Source organism: Bos indicus, chromosome 23, assembly GCF_029378745.1.
Source record: "Bos indicus isolate NIAB-ARS_2022 breed Sahiwal x Tharparkar chromosome 23, NIAB-ARS_B.indTharparkar_mat_pri_1.0, whole genome shotgun sequence".
Taxonomy (NCBI): Eukaryota; Metazoa; Chordata; class Mammalia; order Artiodactyla; family Bovidae; genus Bos; species Bos indicus.
Window position 1 is genome coordinate 11906962 of NC_091782.1, and position 17786 is coordinate 11924747.

The 17786-nt window shown below is 45.1% G+C and overlaps 2 protein-coding genes across 10 annotated transcripts in view; one reads left to right on the forward strand and one right to left on the reverse strand.

Annotated features, from left to right (window-relative positions):
- Positions 1-8120, forward strand: part of KCTD20 (potassium channel tetramerization domain containing 20) — a 38469-nt gene extending 30349 nt beyond the window's left edge. For all 5 annotated transcript variants that reach the window (XM_070777882.1, XM_019985934.2, XM_070777880.1 and 2 more), the window contains 4 exons: positions 209-329; positions 1597-1794; positions 3181-3291; positions 4590-8120. In XM_070777882.1, coding sequence (XP_070633983.1) covers positions 209-329; positions 1597-1794; positions 3181-3291; positions 4590-4882 — 723 coding nt within the window. In that variant the 3' untranslated portion in view covers positions 4883-8120. The remainder of the gene's footprint in view (positions 1-208; positions 330-1596; positions 1795-3180; positions 3292-4589) is intronic.
- Positions 8121-12317: 4197 nt separating this feature from the next.
- Positions 12318-17786, reverse strand: part of STK38 (serine/threonine kinase 38) — a 41590-nt gene continuing 36121 nt past the window's right edge. For 4 of the 5 annotated variants that reach the window (XM_070777877.1, XM_070777878.1, XM_070777875.1 and 1 more), the window contains 5 exons: positions 17222-17339; positions 16099-16222; positions 15792-15887; positions 14767-14861; positions 12318-14328 (listed from right to left, as the gene is read on the reverse strand). In XM_070777877.1, coding sequence (XP_070633978.1) covers positions 14198-14328; positions 14767-14861; positions 15792-15887; positions 16099-16222; positions 17222-17339 — 564 coding nt within the window. In that variant the 3' untranslated portion in view covers positions 12318-14197. The remainder of the gene's footprint in view (positions 14329-14766; positions 14862-15791; positions 15888-16098; positions 16223-17221; positions 17340-17786) is intronic. The other variant, XM_070777879.1, reaches the window with a different exon arrangement.

A 17786-nucleotide genomic window follows, 5' to 3' on the forward strand; every position in this document is an offset into this window, starting at 1 on the left:
TGCTTGTGTGAGCTCAGTCAGGTATCAGGTTGTGATTAAACATGTCAAGATGGCCAGGAGTCACTTTGCTGTCTAATGAATCACCAACTTGGTGATAGTTCTAGTAACCCAGCACTTTACCTGAACCAGGAATGAATGAGTCAAGGTTGAAGAGGGACGTTTTCATCTTGTTCTTTGACTACATTTCCTCTTTTCAATCTCTTTATAGGATTATTACAAAACTGGTATCATCAATTGTCCTGATGGCATCTCTATACCAGACCTTAGAGATACATGTGATTATCTCTGCATTAACTTTGACTTCAACACTATCCGATGTCAAGATCTGAGTGAGTACAGGAGAAGCTGCCAAATTGCATTTGAGCAGCTAAACTTTGAATTTGCTTAGAATTAACATTTTTATTACTAAACAGAAAGCATTTTCAGTGTGGGTTGAAGATCATCTGCAGAGAAGAGACATGGTACTAACCATTCCCTCTTTTGCTTCAAAACTCTGTGAGGAAGTAGAGTAAACACAGGAACGTGAGCGGGCTCTAAGGCTGGCTTGACCCCATGAGTCACCAGGCTAACTGCTTCCTCTCTTGGGATCTCAGCTCTTTAACAGATAAGGATACTGATCCTCAGATACGACGTAAGGTTCAGTAATAGTCACAGGACATAAATTGGCTGGGTACTTCTTACATTTATCATTAACTTAGTGTTTGTTAAGTGCTTTATAGATGTGAAAGTGAAGTCGCTCAGTCGTGTCCGACTCTTTGCGACCCCATGGACTGTAGCCCACCAGGCTCTTCCCTCCATGGGATTCTCCAGGCAAGAGTACTGGAGTGGGGTGCCATTGCCTTCTCCAGGGGATCTTCCCGACCCAAGGTTCGAACCCAGGTCTCCCACATTCCAGGCAGACGCTTTAACCTCTGAGCCACCAGGGAAGCCCTTATAGAAACTTGCATTAATTTTCACAATTAACCCTTGAAAGATGGGTGATAATCTCACTTAACAAATGAAAAGATGGAGAAATTGGCTTGTTCAAAGCTCTAAACTTTAAAGCTGGGATAACTGATTTCTGAATACAGACTCCATGCTCTTATTACCTAAGCTTTGTGAAATGATTTTAAAATTCTTTAAAGTTCATGATACATTTTCTTTCATGTTCCATGACGTTCTCTGGATGTGTGGTTTCTCCACTGAGTCTAGTACCCACTTAGAGAAAGTCCCTTGGTGTCTCCAAACCTTAGATTATTCCTCTCCTGTGGTACTCTAAATTGCAGTCCAGAGCATCTTCAGAAGAGGTGCTATAAAGAGTCATCCCCAAATAATGGTTAACCATTAACATAAATTAATGTTTGTGTTCTGATATTGCATGTTGAAAAAACCTCAACTGATCAGAATGCTCGGGGTTTATTAAACAGGAGATTGGTAGAATGTGTAAAGCATGTAACAAATTCAGCTTAATTATCACCTCAGAGCAGGAAACATTCTCTGCCCTGAAGTGAGCCACGTTTCTGGACCTTACCAATGATGACAGCCATTTACCTCATCATTTCACTCCGGTAGCGCCTGCGTTTGAGCAGAGGGTGTTCTCTTGCATTTGTCTCCCAGGTGCTTTACTGCATGAACTGTCCAACGACGGCGCTCACAAGCAGTTTGATCACTACCTCGAAGAGCTGATCCTGCCCATCATGGTGGGCTGTGCCAAGAAAGGGGAGAGAGAGTGCCACATTGTCGTGCTGACGGATGAGGATTCTGTGGACTGGGACGAAGACCACCCCCCACCCATGGGAGAGGAGTATTCTCAAAGTAGGAGCCCCGGCACGATGTAGATGTTTTCAGCAAGAAACGTGCTGCCCAGTCGTAGCTAGACCTTAGAACCAGTGGGCTGTCGCTGGTGAGCTGGTGAGCAGCACACTCACCTGGATGATCAGTCTGGTGATGCAGGTCTTTCATGCTGGGGCCTACCGTGAGCGTGCCTGCTTCCCACGCCTGCCCCTGGCATCCCTGCTAGGTCAGCACCGGCCACACGTGAAGAGGTGCTTTCATTCCTTTCTCCATCTGTTTCATTTTTAAACCCTTTTGAATTGGTAGTAATTCAAAATTCAGAAAATACAAAAGGATATACATCGAAAAGTTTTCTTCCCACACCTGCCTCATCTACCTAGTTTTCCTCTTCAGTTTCTTTTATATTCTTCCAGATTTATTCAGTGCACATACATAAGCAATTATGTACATGTTTTTTTCCCCAAATGATACCATATTGTAGAGGCTGTTCTATATCATGTCTTAACATTAAAAGCTCCCACCATCTTTTTAATACCTGTATAGTATTCCATTGCATGACTGCCATAATTGATTTAACCAGCCCTTTTGGTTACCATTTAAGCTATGAATTATGGCTGATGCTCCAGTGAATTATCTTTTTAAAGAAAGTCTTTTCACACACGTATATCTCTGTAGAATAATATCCCTAGAAATGGAATTTCTGTGTCAAAACCTTTGTGCTTTTATGATTCTAATAAAATTTGCCAAATTATCTTCTCTAAAGGTTGAGCCAGTTTATAACTCACAAAACAGTATATGATGAGTTTATTTCCCATTTTTCACCAAGACACAGTTTTACTGAAATTTTATATTTGCCACTCTGGTAGGTGAAAAACGGCATCTTGCTGGAGTTTTAATTTGCATTTCTTATTCCATGAATGAGACTGAACATCTTTTTAAAAGCCGTTTTAATTTCCTTTTCTGTTAACTGTAGTCATGCCTTTGCCCATTACAAAGTTGGATCGTTAGTCTTTTACTTAGTGGTTTGCAAAAGCTCTCTTTGTGACTACTCTCCATAGATATCAAGGAAACTAGCCCTTTGTAATAAGAGTGGCAGGTATTTTTCTCAGTTCCTTGTCTTCTTAGCTTTGTTTGGTTTTGGGTAAGCAGAGATGTTTTAGTTTTTCCTTTATGACGTCTAGGTTTTATGTCATATCCAGAAAGCCTTCCCTACTCTGAGACTATGAAAATTTCTTAACATGGTTTCTTATGGTTGATTTATTATTTAACATTTACTCTGTGATCCATATCAATTTTTTGGCATCAGGGCTCAGGTCATTCATTAGTCTGAATCTGTTAGCTCATCTCCTTTCTCTTACAAAGGTATTCACTCCATGACTAACCCCAGACTTATTTTTTCTTTTCCAGTTCTTTATAGCTCTAAGCTCTACAGATTTTTCAAATACATTGAGAATCGGGATGTTGCTAAAACAGTGTTAAAGGAACGGGGCCTGAAAAACATTCGCATTGGGATTGAAGGTAAAGAACAACCCGTCAGTATCCAGCTCGCATGGCCTGTGGGTATAGTTGGAGCTGTGGCCATATCTTATGTCCTTAAAACCTGGTTGCTGAGGGCCTAGAGAATAGAGACCCACATGGAAGCTACATTCCTACCCAAGTTTGAAATTCCAGTTTTTGTTTTGCCCGTATGTTTTCTTTTCATTTCCAGTTGAAAATGCTTTAAAGCAGCTGTAGGAATAAGTTCCAGTTAACTGCCTCAGGATACAGAGCAGTCAGGGCGAAGGACACTGGAGGGAAATGCAGGGCTCGTGGGCTCGCCACGTGGGAGGGCCATCTGTTTAGTCAGCTGTCCTGGTGAGGACCTTTCTGGGATCTGGAAGGGTCCTTCTGACAACTACCTTGGAGACTCGTTTTATTCCCTGCATATCTCTGAGGAATGTCTGGGTGTATTGACAGAACTGCTTTAAATGATTTGAGCAGGGGCTCCCAACCTGTGATCTCCATGGAAGCGTACTGGAGACTGACTGTCGGGAGAGTGCGGAAGCCATCCTGGTCTCCCCTCCGCAGGCCTTTTGACACCTGCGTTTTGCTGCTGTAGCTGTCTCGGTGTTGCCCACAGAACCTGTTACTGTGTCTGACTTAGGTTGGAACTTAAACTTGGAAGAGATTTTTGAGATCATCTATTAAACCTCTTTCTATTATGTCCTCCTTTATCTCTTTGATAACCATAGGGACAGAGGGAGAGGGGTCACTCCATTTCGCAGAGTAGCCCATCAGACTGTCCTACCATGAGAACATTCTTCCACAGTTGGTAGATGACCTCCTCCCTCTTCCGTCTTCGTTCCAGTTCTAGTCTGCGAAGGTGAATAAGATTTCTCCCATTTCCGTGTGACAGCCTTTTAGATACTGTAGGCAGCATCCCAGTTTTTCCTTTAGGCTTAAACATTTCACATTTCCTTACCTATTCATACAGGATGCCCTGTAGGCAACAGAATTAGAGGGCCACAATAGGATTTGTGTCCTGTAGTGCTGAAGCCAGTAAAAGACAGACCTGTGAAATTAGTAAGAGGCTTCTCCCCCTTCCATTAGAAGGAATACACTTTTTTGTTATTTCCCTTTCAGGGACAAGACCTACTAACCTGGGCAGGAGGGCAGCAGGCCGTGGGCACCGGGGGCTGGAGAACATGGTCTCCTCCCTGTGGTTTCACACAGTCTTGGCGATTTGGGAGGAAACTGATGCGGTTATAAAGAAGGAAGTATGGGAACCCGAGTGATCGATTTTCTGGGGTTATGATGGCCTTTTTTCCCCGTTTCAGGTTACCCTACCTGTAAAGAAAAAATTAAGAGGAGACCTGGCGGCCGGTCAGAAGTAATCTATAATTATGTGCAGCGCCCCTTTATCCAGATGTCCTGGGAAAAAGAAGAAGGGAAGAGTCGCCATGTGGATTTCCAGTGTGTCAGAAGCAAGTCCCTCACAAATCTAGTCGCTGCTGGAGAAGATGTCTTGGAGGACCAAGAAATATTAATGCACCATCCACCCCAAGTGGATGAACTTGACCGGCTGAATGCCCCACTTTCTCAGATGGCTTCTAATGACTTTCAGGATTAGGGCCGGCTGTGGGTCTGTCCCTCTGCAGGCCTTGTCTCTGTGTGGGATGCCCAGCCAGTCCTCCCCTGGTTTGTCTCACTGAGCAGGAGACATGCTTCTCCCCCGTCCTTTCCTCTTCTCCCATAATTAATCTGTATCCTTTTCAGGAAGCCTGTGCTTCCAGCAGGGGATGAAAAAGCACTCGCTGGTAATTAAACTACCAGCTTTGCAGCAGCCCTGGAAACTTGAAAATTTGGGGTCTGGTGCTGTTCACCAGGTCTGCATAACTGTGGAAGCAGAGAAGGAAGTCAGGACTCCTGTTGCCTCATATTCGGCAAAGCAGTTCTCATCCTTCGCACTCTGTTCTTGGTTGTTGTTGATTGTTTTATACCAGGCACATTACTTAGCAGCAAAGGGACCAAACTTAAAAGGAGACAATCTGTACCTTCTACAAGCAAACAGTGGTGGGATGCTCATTAGAGGTTAGTGAAGGTACCATCCTGGTGGCATCTGTGCCCAGGCTGCCTCTGGGAAGAAATAGGCTCTTATTCAAAATGTCCAAAAGGAAATTTTAAGAGCTTCAGTTCAGTTTTGTTTTTCATTATTGCAGTGAACAATCTAAAACCTCACGGATTCTTTGACAGGAAGGATAATGCGTAACAGTGTTTATGAAACCTTTTTAGCTGCAAGGTTTTTGAGCCTAAACAGATTATTATTCCTTTGGAATGAAATTCACACCCAAGTTGAAGAAGCTCTCCAGATCAGGCCACTTTGATTCTCCTGGCTCGGAATCTGGCGTGAAGCTGTAGTCTTCACCCTAGGCTAGCATGTTGTCTGGGTGTGTCTGGGAGACCTCAGATATGGTGTAACAGGCTTTTAAGATGTGAGCAGTAAGTTTCCAAAAGTACTCAGTTTCTCAGTAGAAAGACCAGTAAGAGCTCGGGAAGAAGGACGGGGGGTGGATCTGAGTGGGGAAGCGTCAGTGGTTAGGCTTTGTCCCAGTGTAGGATTTTTCGTTGTAGGTTCATTTCATACTATGGAATACTTTAGGTATCAGGGTATTTTGATTTTTAAATAACCTATCAGTTGCTCACACACTAGGTAAGAAAACTGTACTAAGATCAACCCCAAAAGAAGAAAGGGCAGAAGGGATCCAGCTTAGTGATTGCATCGCCGTGGGGTCACTCCTGTCTATACTGATGTCCCTGTGGCTGTGAACAGCAGAGCTCACTTCAGAGCTTATAGCTAGATGCGTCTTGAGACTTTCTCCCGTTTTGTGGTAGAGGTTGGCCTTCCAGTCACCGAGCCTGAGCATTGAAGAAGGGACACAGTTTCCTTCAAGTTCTTTAAGAAGAGGCCTGGTTTTCTTAAATTCCATATGATACCGTGTCCCATATTTCCATAAGATACTATAGGGAAGCTACTCAGTGCCATTTTATGACTGCCCTAGTCACAGTCCTCCAAAGGGAAAGTCAGGAGTGTGCTGACAGCTATTTTCCAGGCTTGATGAACAAGAGTGTTCTTAAGGCGTGTGTTCTGCACATGTGACCAGGACCAGTGTCCCAAGGCACGTCAATGCTCTGTTCTTATTCAGAAAAATTAGGAGCAAGGGGTTAAACTGAGCCAACCCCCAGCTACAGAGTTACTCTGATGAACACTGGCATCCATTTGTATGGCTGATGGCCAGGGTTGCCGTTGAGGGTTAGTGTTATTTTGTAGCCCAGAGGGTAGTTTTAATTCTGTGAAAAGAACGGGCTCATATTTGAGGTCAGGTTTGGCTTTGACCTTACTGGTACTACATTTACACCCATGAGTAGTTGACCAGCCCAGATTGTTTAACGGTGCTTCCTTTACACTTTTCAGTTGACTTCCATGCCATCACAAAGGAAACTGGAGTCAAACTTTTGTGTAGTCTGTAGTAAGTATGTATAATTTCTGTTTTATAGCTTATATATTAACATTTAGGGGTAAACGTGTCTTAGCTAACACAATTAGTCCTTGCTTAGGTACAAAGCTAGGTATGAAAGTATGGCTTGTACTCTGTTCTGTGTAAATAATTTAACTTCCTCAGGCTTTCACAAACTAGGTCTTTTTTCCCCCCAGAATTGGGCTGACGTGCTTTTGGACCCAGCGCTCGGGTTTGAGTGTGCTGGAAATGCATGGAGGTGTCACCAGGCGCTGGGGGCTGGGGGGCGAGCAGGGCCTGCAGGCTCCCTCTGGTGGAGAGGTGTGTCTTCGGCGGCCCCTCCCCTCTGGCCTGGAGTGAAGCATCGCTCTAATTTGGTGGCTCCTCTCAGCCACAGCTGCTGTCCCCAGGGCCAGGACATTCCACAGTTCTCGCAGGGCCAAGAGCTGGGTTACAGTCACTCCCATCAGGAGTCAGCTACTGGCCAGCTGGGCAAGAGGTGTTTCTCATGAAAAAGGTAGCACTCAGGTTTGGTGTTTTTTTCCTAAGTGCCTAAATAAGAAAGCCAGGCTGTTTGTACAGAAACATTTTCATAAGAAAATGGTTTTGCCCAGACTGTCTTATTCAGAGGTATCTGTGTCGGCAAGCAGATAAACCTGAATTGAGGTTTAGGATCTGAGTCTGTGTATGCATCAGGTCATAGATAGCTGATGAGGAAACAGTTGCCATTAAGGAACTGGATGCAGGCATGGAGACAGTGTTAAAATGTGTCTGAGATGACTTAATGGTTTCTCCAAAGTGGAGAAAAAGAATTAAAAGAATGACAGAAAAAAGGGTAAGGACGCTAGAAAGTAGCTTAATTTATTGCACAATATGCAATAGCCAATGCTGTTGTGAACTAAATTCCGTGTGGTAACCTAACATATGCAGGTCTGTGGAAACACTGTGGAATAAGCCCAGGAAGGATGGATAGTGTTCCAGCTGGTCCTCCTCGGAGGAAACACAGCCAGAGTGTGCTGGGAGCCTTAACTGAGTAATAGTCAATAGAAGGTTAAGAGTCAGTCTTGGTGATTCACTCAGTGCCACTTCTTGCCATCATTTTTGAAACTGTTAAACTGGGCATAGTTCAGAAAGCAGACCTGAGGCCTTTGTGGGAGATGGAGCCGTTCGTGCTCTGGCGGGATACCATCTGCAGGAGAACATGACATTTCCTCTTTAAGGCAAAAGGCTTGTAGGTTTTGCCTCTTTACTTTGTATTTACCTTTAAAGTTCCATTTGTTCACCTACCAGTGTTTACCAAGTCCTTACATTTGGGATGCTTTTTCTATAATAAAATGTTACCATTTGTGTCCATGTTGTTTTGTTGTTGCTGGTTTTAGAGTAGGTTTGGAGCCAGGGCGGCACACAGGCTGTCCGAGGGTCTCTTCCTTCCCACACAGCTGGGAGCTTACCTGGAGTCCATGTGCGCTTTCCCCGCCCTGCGGCTCCTTGTGATTCCCAGGTTCCAGAGCCCTAAGGGTCTGCCTTCTCAAGTGTCTGGTTAACTTGCATTCAAGACCTCTTGAACCCTCAAATCCAACTAAGTAGGACCCTACAAAGCCAAATGTAAAATAAGGTAGGACAGCTCATATGTCTTATGAACTAGTTTTGGTTTAGAGCAAGTGAGGAAACATGGCAGGAGTGAAAGGCAGGTGAGAAGGTGGGTCCCTGGAAAGGACACCTCGCTCCTCCTCTGCTCTGTCTCGGCCTCTACTCGGGTCCTCCTGGACTCCCTCCGCTCACTTCGCCTGGGAGCTTATTCGTGATACAACTTCAAGGGTGCTAAACAAGCCGGCCTCCCTGGCAGGCCTGCCCTTAACAGCACAGAGGTTAAGAACATGCTCTGAAGACATGGCCTGTTGAGGATGTTCAAGGCCGAACTGCTTAATCATGGGGACACGCTGCCTAGGATGCAATTCCCTCCCTCAGAGGGCTTTTATAATTGCCTGGAGAAGACAGATCCATAAATAGTTGAGGTCACTTGGGAATCCCAAAAGGGTAGAGTAGCCAGTTCCTGTGAGGATTAGAGGAGAGTTCATGAGAGGATTCTATACATGACACATGAACCGAACTGTTAAAAACAAACAGTACTTTTGGATCCATGAATCTAAATGGAAGATATTCCAAACCAGTTCAACTGTATAATCAAAGATGCGAAGGTGAAACAGTTGCCTACTGTCATGAGGGAAGAGGATGGGGGCATGCAGAAGTAAGGCCAGAGTAAGGACTCCTGTATCTCAGACAAGGTGTTTGGTCTCACTGCATAAGCTATTGGGAGCCTTAAGGGTTTTATCAATAACCTCAGATAGGCAGATGACACCACCCTTAAGGAAGAAAGTGAAGAGGAACTAAAGAGCCTTCTTTGATGAAAGTGAAAGAGGAGTGAAAAGCTGGCTTAAAACTCAACATTCAAAAACCTAACATCATGGTGTCTGGTCCTACCATTTCATGGCAAATAGATGGGGAAACAATGGAATCAGTGACAGAGTTTATTTTCTTGGGCTCCAAAATCACTGCAGATGGTGACTGCAGCCATGAAATTAAAAGATGCTCCTAGGAAGAAAAGCTACGACAAACCCAGACAGCATATTAAAAAGCAGAGACATTACTTTGCCAACATAGGTCTGTATGGTTTTTCCAGTAGTCATGTATGGATGTGAGACATGGACCATAAAGAAGGCTGAGCACTGAAGAATTAGTGGTTTTGAACTGTGGTGTTGGAGAAGACTCTTGAGAGTCCCCTTGGACTGTAAGGTCAAACCAGTCAATCCTAAAAGGAATCAATCCTGAATATTCACTGGAAGGACTGAAGCTGAAGCTCCAATACTTTGGCCATCTGATGTGAAGAGCCAACTCATTGGAAAAGACCCTGATGCTGGGAAAGATTGAAGGCAGGAGGAGAAGGGGACGACAGAGGATGAGACGGTTGGCATCACTGACTGGATGGACCTGAGATTGAGCAAGCTCTGGAGTTGATGGACAGGGAGCCTGGCATGCTGCTGTCCGTGGGGTCGAAAAGAGTTGGACAACAGTGAGTGAGTGAACAACAACAGGTTTTATGCAGGAAAATGACATGACCAGATCTGAAATTTTAAAGAATTTCCTTGGCAGCAGGGAGAACAACAGACTTGAAAGGGGAAGGAATAGGAACAAAGAGGCCAGCAAAGAGACCACAACAATGGATTCAGCAAGGAATGATGAAGACTGGCAGGACGGACGAGCACACCCAAGAATTATACATGTTCACTGATGGGAGTTGTGTAAGAAATTTCTGGCTTGGATGGCAGGAAGAATGAGCTAGAAAGAAGGCAGTGGAAGCAAGAGAAGCTCCCTAAACAGTTTGTGCTGGTAAGAGGCCTTCCGGGTGGTAGTTTCTGATAAGCACTTGTTATGTGGGATCTAGAGTTCTGGGGAGATATTCTGGGCAGGATGGTCATTTTGAAGATCTCGCCACAAAAATGGCAGTTGAAGTCACAGTATGAGAGAAGTCATAGAAGTGAAAAGAAGGCAAAGGCACTGTTCTGAGGAGCCCCAGCACTTAGGCAGCAGCAGAACTACAAACGGGAAGTCAAAGAGGTGGAGCAGTTGTTTGTAAGTCAGCAGTGAGAGTGCCGCAGAGTGGTCAGGTAAATGGGGGCTGAAGAGAAGCCAGTGGACATGGCAGTTAGGACACCAGTGACCAGAGGAATGCTTAAAAAAATCAGTAGCATGTTTTGCACATGGGTTAATTAATACTAACACATTTCATACAACTGGAAGAAGCCAGAAGAGGGAAATGGAGTTAACACTGAGAAGTGTTCTTTAGAAAGTAATACTTATTCGTAGCTCCATGCCTCCGTCACTGCAGGGGAACGTACCTGCTGCTGCTGCTAAGTCACTTCAGTCATGTCCGACTCTGTGCGACCCCATGGACTGCAGCCCACCAGGCTCCCCCGTCCCTGGGATTCTCCAGGCAAGAATACTGGAGTGGGTTGCCATTTCCTTCTCCAATGCATGAAAGTGAAAAGTGAAAGTGAAGTCGCTCAGTCGTGTCCGACTCTTAGCGACCCCATGGACTGCAGCCCACCAGGCTCCTCCATCCATGGGATTTTCCAGGCAAGAGTACTGGAGTGGGGTGCCATTGCCTTCTCCGAGGGGAGCATACCTACCAGCCTCCCAAATCCTGGCCTGCACTTTCCCCTCTGTTAAATCACTGCTACTTGTAAACATCTCTGAGAAGTGTCCTCAACCTTCCCAGGAACTCAGGGTTGGCTTAACAGTACTGTTACAGCAACACTAATATAGTAGTAACTTTATAGTTGATGCCACAATTCTGTTAAGCCAACTTGCTGGCTGGGAACTCTTTCCTCACACCGATCTGTGGTTCAGAACCACAGTGGGCTCCCTACTGCTCCCTCGAGTGCCTGGGATTGAGCTCTGTGTTTTATGGATGCTTAAGTATTATGTGGGCAAGAGGTTTGTCTCTGAAAATATGCCTGAAAAGCATCACAGAGCCTTGTTTTTAAGTCAGTGTTGGCTTTGATAAGACAATTCCAGGGAAATGTTTGCTAACTAGGAAAGGAAAAAACACCATTCACTGAATCCTTTTTGCATTCAATTAAAAACACCATTTGGGTAACACACAGAGGCCCAGGAGAGAGTAACAGAAGGTGATCCAGGAAATGTATTTTCCAAGGAAATGATTCAGAGAAGGAGTATTAGCAATCAGTGGCAGAGGATTCTTATGTTATATAGATGAGCACTAAAATTAGCCATCTGCTAGTCAGTGCCTATAATCCCAAAGGAATTTGCCTCTTTTAAAAGTAATTCTTAAATAGGTACTGAAGAAAATCCTGATGTACTCCTGAATCAAGGAGACTGAATGCATCAGTATTCAGTTTCACTTTAGTACGTGGTACAGTTAAGTTCTATTATTTTCTAACTCCCCGCTAAGAGACAGAACCCAGAGACAATGGTTCCCGACATTTCTTGAAACTCATGAGCCACGGGAAGACAACACGTTCTGTTTAAGCTGCATTTAAACAGATGCCTCAATTTAAACAGATTCCCACCCTGCTTGGTCTTTGCCTGAGGCTCCTTTCCTGGACCCAGAGAAGGCTCCTCACATACGTGTCCCGAGCAGAGCCCTGCTCTGGTGGACATCAGGAGCTGAGGTGTCCATCTTGGCAGCTTGTGGGGAAAATGGGGCTGAGTTGTACAAAGGGCCCACCAGCTGACAGCACTTTCACCAGCAGGTCTCCCCTGGGCCTCACTGCACTGAACTGCAGGAGCGCCCGCTGCCCTGAGACTGAGCCAGGTGCAAGGAGCAGGGGCATGGGGCCGACAGAAGACGTCTCTTCACACGAACTCTGGTTCAGAAGGGCGGGCTCCCATCTTCCCTGAGACAGTAAAGCATTCTGCCTAAAGATGGCGTTCGCTGTTGCAATGCTTTGCAGACAAAGGGGTTTAGAAGAAGCCACCAGCACTCTGCCTCTTGGTATTACAAGCCACATTTGCTTTAAAACACACAAATTTATGCAACTGTTTTCACACACTTTATTCAGAAGTTTAGAAGTTAAAATGTGGGCATCCCCCCAACCCCCACCCTGCCAAGAAAAATCATCCCATGCCACTTTCCAACATACAGACTATCACCCTCCTGTTCTCATTACCCATGCTTACACACTCTTGCAAAACACATGGGGGTCAAGACCCCAACTATTTGGTAATCCAAAGAAACTACATAGTTACACAAAAGACTCTCACTTCCTTTTCACCAGCAAACCATGAATGAAAGAATAAGGGGCAAACACATGATCTTCATCCAGAGTTAATATTTCCCTAAAATTCTTTTTCCTTCCTCTAAGTCATTAAAACCCAGAGGTTTCACTTACTACTGTCACTTTGATAATTTTTTTTTTTTCCTGAATGGCTAAGCTAGGACATACTTTCCTTTCATAGCTGATGTTTACAACCTCAAGACTGGCAGGAAGCAGTCTCCCAGTTGTGACTTGGCTACGACACTCTGCAATATGCAAAGTTATCACATAGGTGCAAATGACGCTTTAAGAGTCATCAAAAAGTTTTAAAGCAGTAATGCATTAATATGGAGCCTCCACATTTTTCTGATGCAGCAGAAGTTCTCTAAAGGTGGTGGCAGCTGTGAAAGAAAAGGCACTTCGTGCTAAAATTCAGAGGGTCTCTCTTCAGAGACCACCCCAGCAGAGAGGCCTGGTCAGCCCAGGCCCGCAGGTGACCCTTTAGGGTGGAGAGGACCATCCCCCAGGAAGGCATCTGCAAAGGAAAAATTTGTAATCATGATTCCAAGGCAAGATGGTTACTTGAAGTTGGGAGAGGAGAAACACTGAGAATACAAATACGGCCGCACCAGGGACTGAGAGGCGTGAGCTGTACAAGCGTCTGCAGGCGGGCTCTGCACTGTGTACTGGGCTGGCTCCCTCCCCGCTCCAGGAGGTCCTAGAGACACAACAGGAGCAGCACCTTAGCCAAGAGGGTTCCCAGCCTCCTGCTCTGCCCAGGCTCCCCCTGCTGTGTTCTCAGGAAGGCGCTTAGGTCCTGTTGGCAGCACTTGTGGGTACTGCTGGTCCATGGCAATATCCAAGGGGATTTTCTGATACAGTCGTGAAGAGAAGGTGAGGATTTTCCACGTGATCTGAGCCTCCTTGGTGATGCCCAGCAGCCTTTGGGCCTTCTAAGAACAAAGATGGATCAAGCTGGCCTCCTCCATCAACACTCAGAAAAGCAGCAGGAGTATTTTAGATGGGCAGGAGCAAATAAATCAAAATGGACTGAGAGTCTTTATCCTAGTACCATAAATAAAGTGCACCATGACTGAGGCTATAAAAAGCCACTTGCCAGAGGCTGAGGTCTGGGGAGAAACCACCATAACCACCCATTCAGAATGGCGGATCATTTCCTTCAGCCAGCATGCTGGCTGCTGACGCTCTTTATTGCTTTATTTCCTTTAGTACTATAAACTTTTAGCCGTAAAGAAAAAAAATACTTGGTGGGCTTGACAGGAAGCATGTCACAAAAACCCAGAACTGGCTGATAATAAGTTTATGTTACAGTCTCAAAGTTGGATGATGGCTGTTTTTCCCCCTTCGTTCTGATGAACTTAGGAAAATTTGAGGTTTTTTAAAAACATCAGATTGGCTCATGATACTTCTAAAGAACAGGACAGCCATTCATGGCCAACACAGTAGAAACAGTTGTCTTTGTTCCACTGGTCATCAGATGTTATGGAAAAGAATCCACTCACTATCACCATGGTCACCATGTTGGTGGGTTCCATAAACTTTCTGGAAACTCTTTCAAAAGAGTATGTGAGAAGAAAACCATGATGTTGTACAAAGAACTCTGCTCGATTTAGGATCCCTTTTCAAGGAAAACTATTTTGCTGCTTTCATGTAGGAAGGTATCGCCCCCCGTGCAGTTAGGCCCTCAAAGCGCTTGTAGGTGTAATTGATGAAGACCCAGTCTTTGTTCTTGTAGTCTGTGTCAGGGTGATTACTTGTTGCCACTGGGAAAGAAACAGATGTCAGAGTTGATTCACAGCCTTACCCTGATGGACTACTCAGTACTGAAGACGTAACATTCTGGAGAACATTCTGCAGATTTTCTACATTTGCTTGCCTATGTTCCTTGAACCTCATATTTTTCACAATATTTTTAAAGTTTTATTTTCCAACTTCTGTCATTTCAGGTTACCTAACCTTTAATTTAATAAACAAGAGAGCAAATCTTTGTGGTTGAGCCGTCTGAATGTGGGCGTTTGTATTCACTTTCCATTTGGCAAGGTCTCACTTGCTGCCCAGCATTAACACTGGACATATACTTACAAAGAGCCTGAAGAACTGAAGTTCCTCTCCGTGTTCTCTACCCTGATTTGTAAACATCACACCCAAATTTGGGGGACATAATGCACTGATAAGGCAGCCTGAGGTGGTGGTGGTATTACCTGTTGGCTTAAGAATATCAGATTCTGGAAACTCATCGAAGTTTGAGGTATCATCAATGCTTTTGATTTCAATAGATATTGCAGCAGGTCTCTCTCTGCCAAGAACAGACATTCCAAAAATTACTATGGTTAGTAATCATATGGGTCACAACTAAAGTCTGGGAAAGACCCCTGATCTGACTGACAGGGAAACTCTGTCCACTGACAGGCAGCCTTTATTTCCTTTGAAAAGCTATGACCACTGACAATCACACTAGCTGACTAAATCCAAACGAAACTGTGATGAAAAAAATGTAACAATTATCCATAGCTAGGAAGAAAGACAAGAAAAATAAGGTGAAATTAAAATTCAAAGTTAGCATATTCCTGACAGCGTGCCCTGTCTGCTGAAAAGGGAAACTCAACCTCTACATGTCCCTTCGTGCAGGGCTCTGCCCTCTTCTACCAGAAGTGCCACCGAGTAGAGAGGCTAAAAGGTAAAGGTTACAAATCACAAACATGCAAATTAGGGACAATTATGAAACAGATACAACTTCATCTTCTGTTTAGCAATCAGGGAATGCTGGCTACAGCGGTGTGGGCAGAACACTGACAGCACTCTACGACCCACTCCCACGACAATTTCATGCTCCCCTGCCTCCCCCTCAACTCCTTTCTTCCTTCTCTACCCCCCAATAACAGCCTCCACCTGTGGGCACAGACTGTCCGGCTGGTGGCCCCCAACACTAGAGAGACTGGTGTGTCCGAGGTAAGAAGCAAGTGAAACACGATGCTCAGGCGGTCCTTTCACCATGGAATCCAAAGGTGTTTCACTTTGCAAACAACTGCTGGCTTCAACAAATCCTGTGGCACATGGCCGACAGGAAGTCCCAACTCCCAATCCTTAACAGGAATGAAAATCAGGACAAGACCCTGAATTTCTAAGAAGCTCTCTTCCCATACTTGGCATGCCAGTAATGGCTTCTAAATTACTATTAAGCAAGCTATAGACTCAAATTATCCTAAAAGCTTTTATATGGATATACCTGATATGTTCCCAGTCAACACCTTCAAAAAAAGAATTATTTTTGATTTCCTCAACTCCAGGGGCTCCAATTCTATGTTCCCATTCACAGCAGAATCTGGAAAAGAGAGGCTTTTCAGCACACCTCAAGCAGTCTCCTCAGAAAAAGAAAAGGAATAACCTTCCCCTTTTTTAAAAAAAAGAGAGAAATGGGAGGAAGCAGAGGGCAGACCTAAGAAATGATGAAATTTCTTAAAAAAAAAAAAAAAAAAAGGATTCATTCATCTCAAAAGGCCTAGGTGGGGGACAGGGGAAATGTTCTCTGATACCTCAAAATTAGATCCTTGGCTTTCTCAGAAATAGGAACTTCTGGAGGAAAAGTCAAAGTTTCTTTCCAGTTCATCACCTTCTTATATGTCTCTTGAGGGGTCTCAGAACAGAAAGGTGGGTAGCCTGTAATGAAAAGGGAACTTCGGAGCTTTCACATCCCAGAACTCTTGAATCTGAGTGAGATTATTCCACTTAATTTGATTCTAAAAGAATTTTAATGATCCTATGGTGTCCTTTCCTATGTGACATGGACAGGATTCCCACTCATCCCAGGAAACAACTAAACCAATTCTTCATTTCCCCCAAATCCAAAGTGAAGTTGTGCTTCTGACACCACTAGGGAGCCAGCTACTAGCTGGGGCTCAAGAGGAAGGACAGAAGTCGAGCTGTGGACACGGGGCTCCCTGGGCCCCAAGAGGGGAAAAAAAAGGATGCGGCACTAAGGAATAACCCCTTCCAGGAACATCCTTATCTGGGAAAAGTGACTCCACGCCTGAGAACTGCAGGGGAGAGGGCAGTCACAGCGTGTCGCTCCACGTGCCCCCCGCACGGATCACATCCGCCTCCACACGCACCCATCCCACGCTCCAGAGACAGCAGCCAGACGCTGCCACACCCACACCGTCATTTACACGGACTCGCTCTGGGCCACCACAGACGGGGCTCTCCTAGTGCTCAGGCATACGGCACCCCCCCAGACGCGTCCCCTAAATACACAGATACACCAAGCAAGAGGGAGAGGGGTCAGAGCAGTCCATGCTTTGAAGGCTTTGAGAGAGAAGGGGGACAGCAAGTAAGAGTGCTTCTAATACTGCCCAGTGAAGGCTCTCTGAATACAGTGGGTGTTTAATAAATGCCAGTGAATGAAAGAGCTGCCAGATGGAGAGGATGGAAAAGTCAGAGAAAACCATGATAAATGATCAGCAAAGCCACGACAGGGTGCCCGTGAGCCCAAATACAGTGGGATTCATTCGATGACCCAGAGTTTTCTACCCAGGAAACTTCATAGTGAATGACATGGGGGGAGAAGTGCTCACTTAGGTACCCCAACTGAAACAGCCTTATCAACGCACGGCTCCTTCCTGACCCCAAAGAAAAATTCCCTGAAAGCACGCGACTTACCAATGAGCATTTCATACATGATCACCCCCAGCGACCACCAATCACAGAGCTTGTTGTACCCGGTCTGCATGAACACCTCAGGAGCAATGTAGTCAGGAGTGCCTACTGTGGAGAAGGCCTGAAACACGCACCACATGTCAGGGAGGCCTGGCAGGAAGGCGGACGCCCAGAGTTCTGTCCTAGAGACCAGAGGCTATGAGACCTCCTGGAGCTACCCACAGACTAAATAAGCAGGAAGGCCTCTCCACAGCACTTCCAAAATGAAAATAAAGCCTTGTCAGTGAAGTGAGAGGCCATTCACTCAAAGGCAGAGGTCAAGGGGATCTGTCAAGTATAATAGTACCATAACAGACTGAGTACCCAGTGTGTGCCAGGCTCTGATACTTTTATGCTTACGAGCCTATGACAAAACTCAGCAAAGAGGACTTTGTAGATAAAACTCTGACGCCCAAAACGGCTTTGCCTAAGGCCTCAGAACTAGTCAGGTGGTAGACCCCCGTATGGAAATTAAAGATAAAATTATAAACTATTGGTCAAAAGTTTATAAATATCTACTTACCAAACT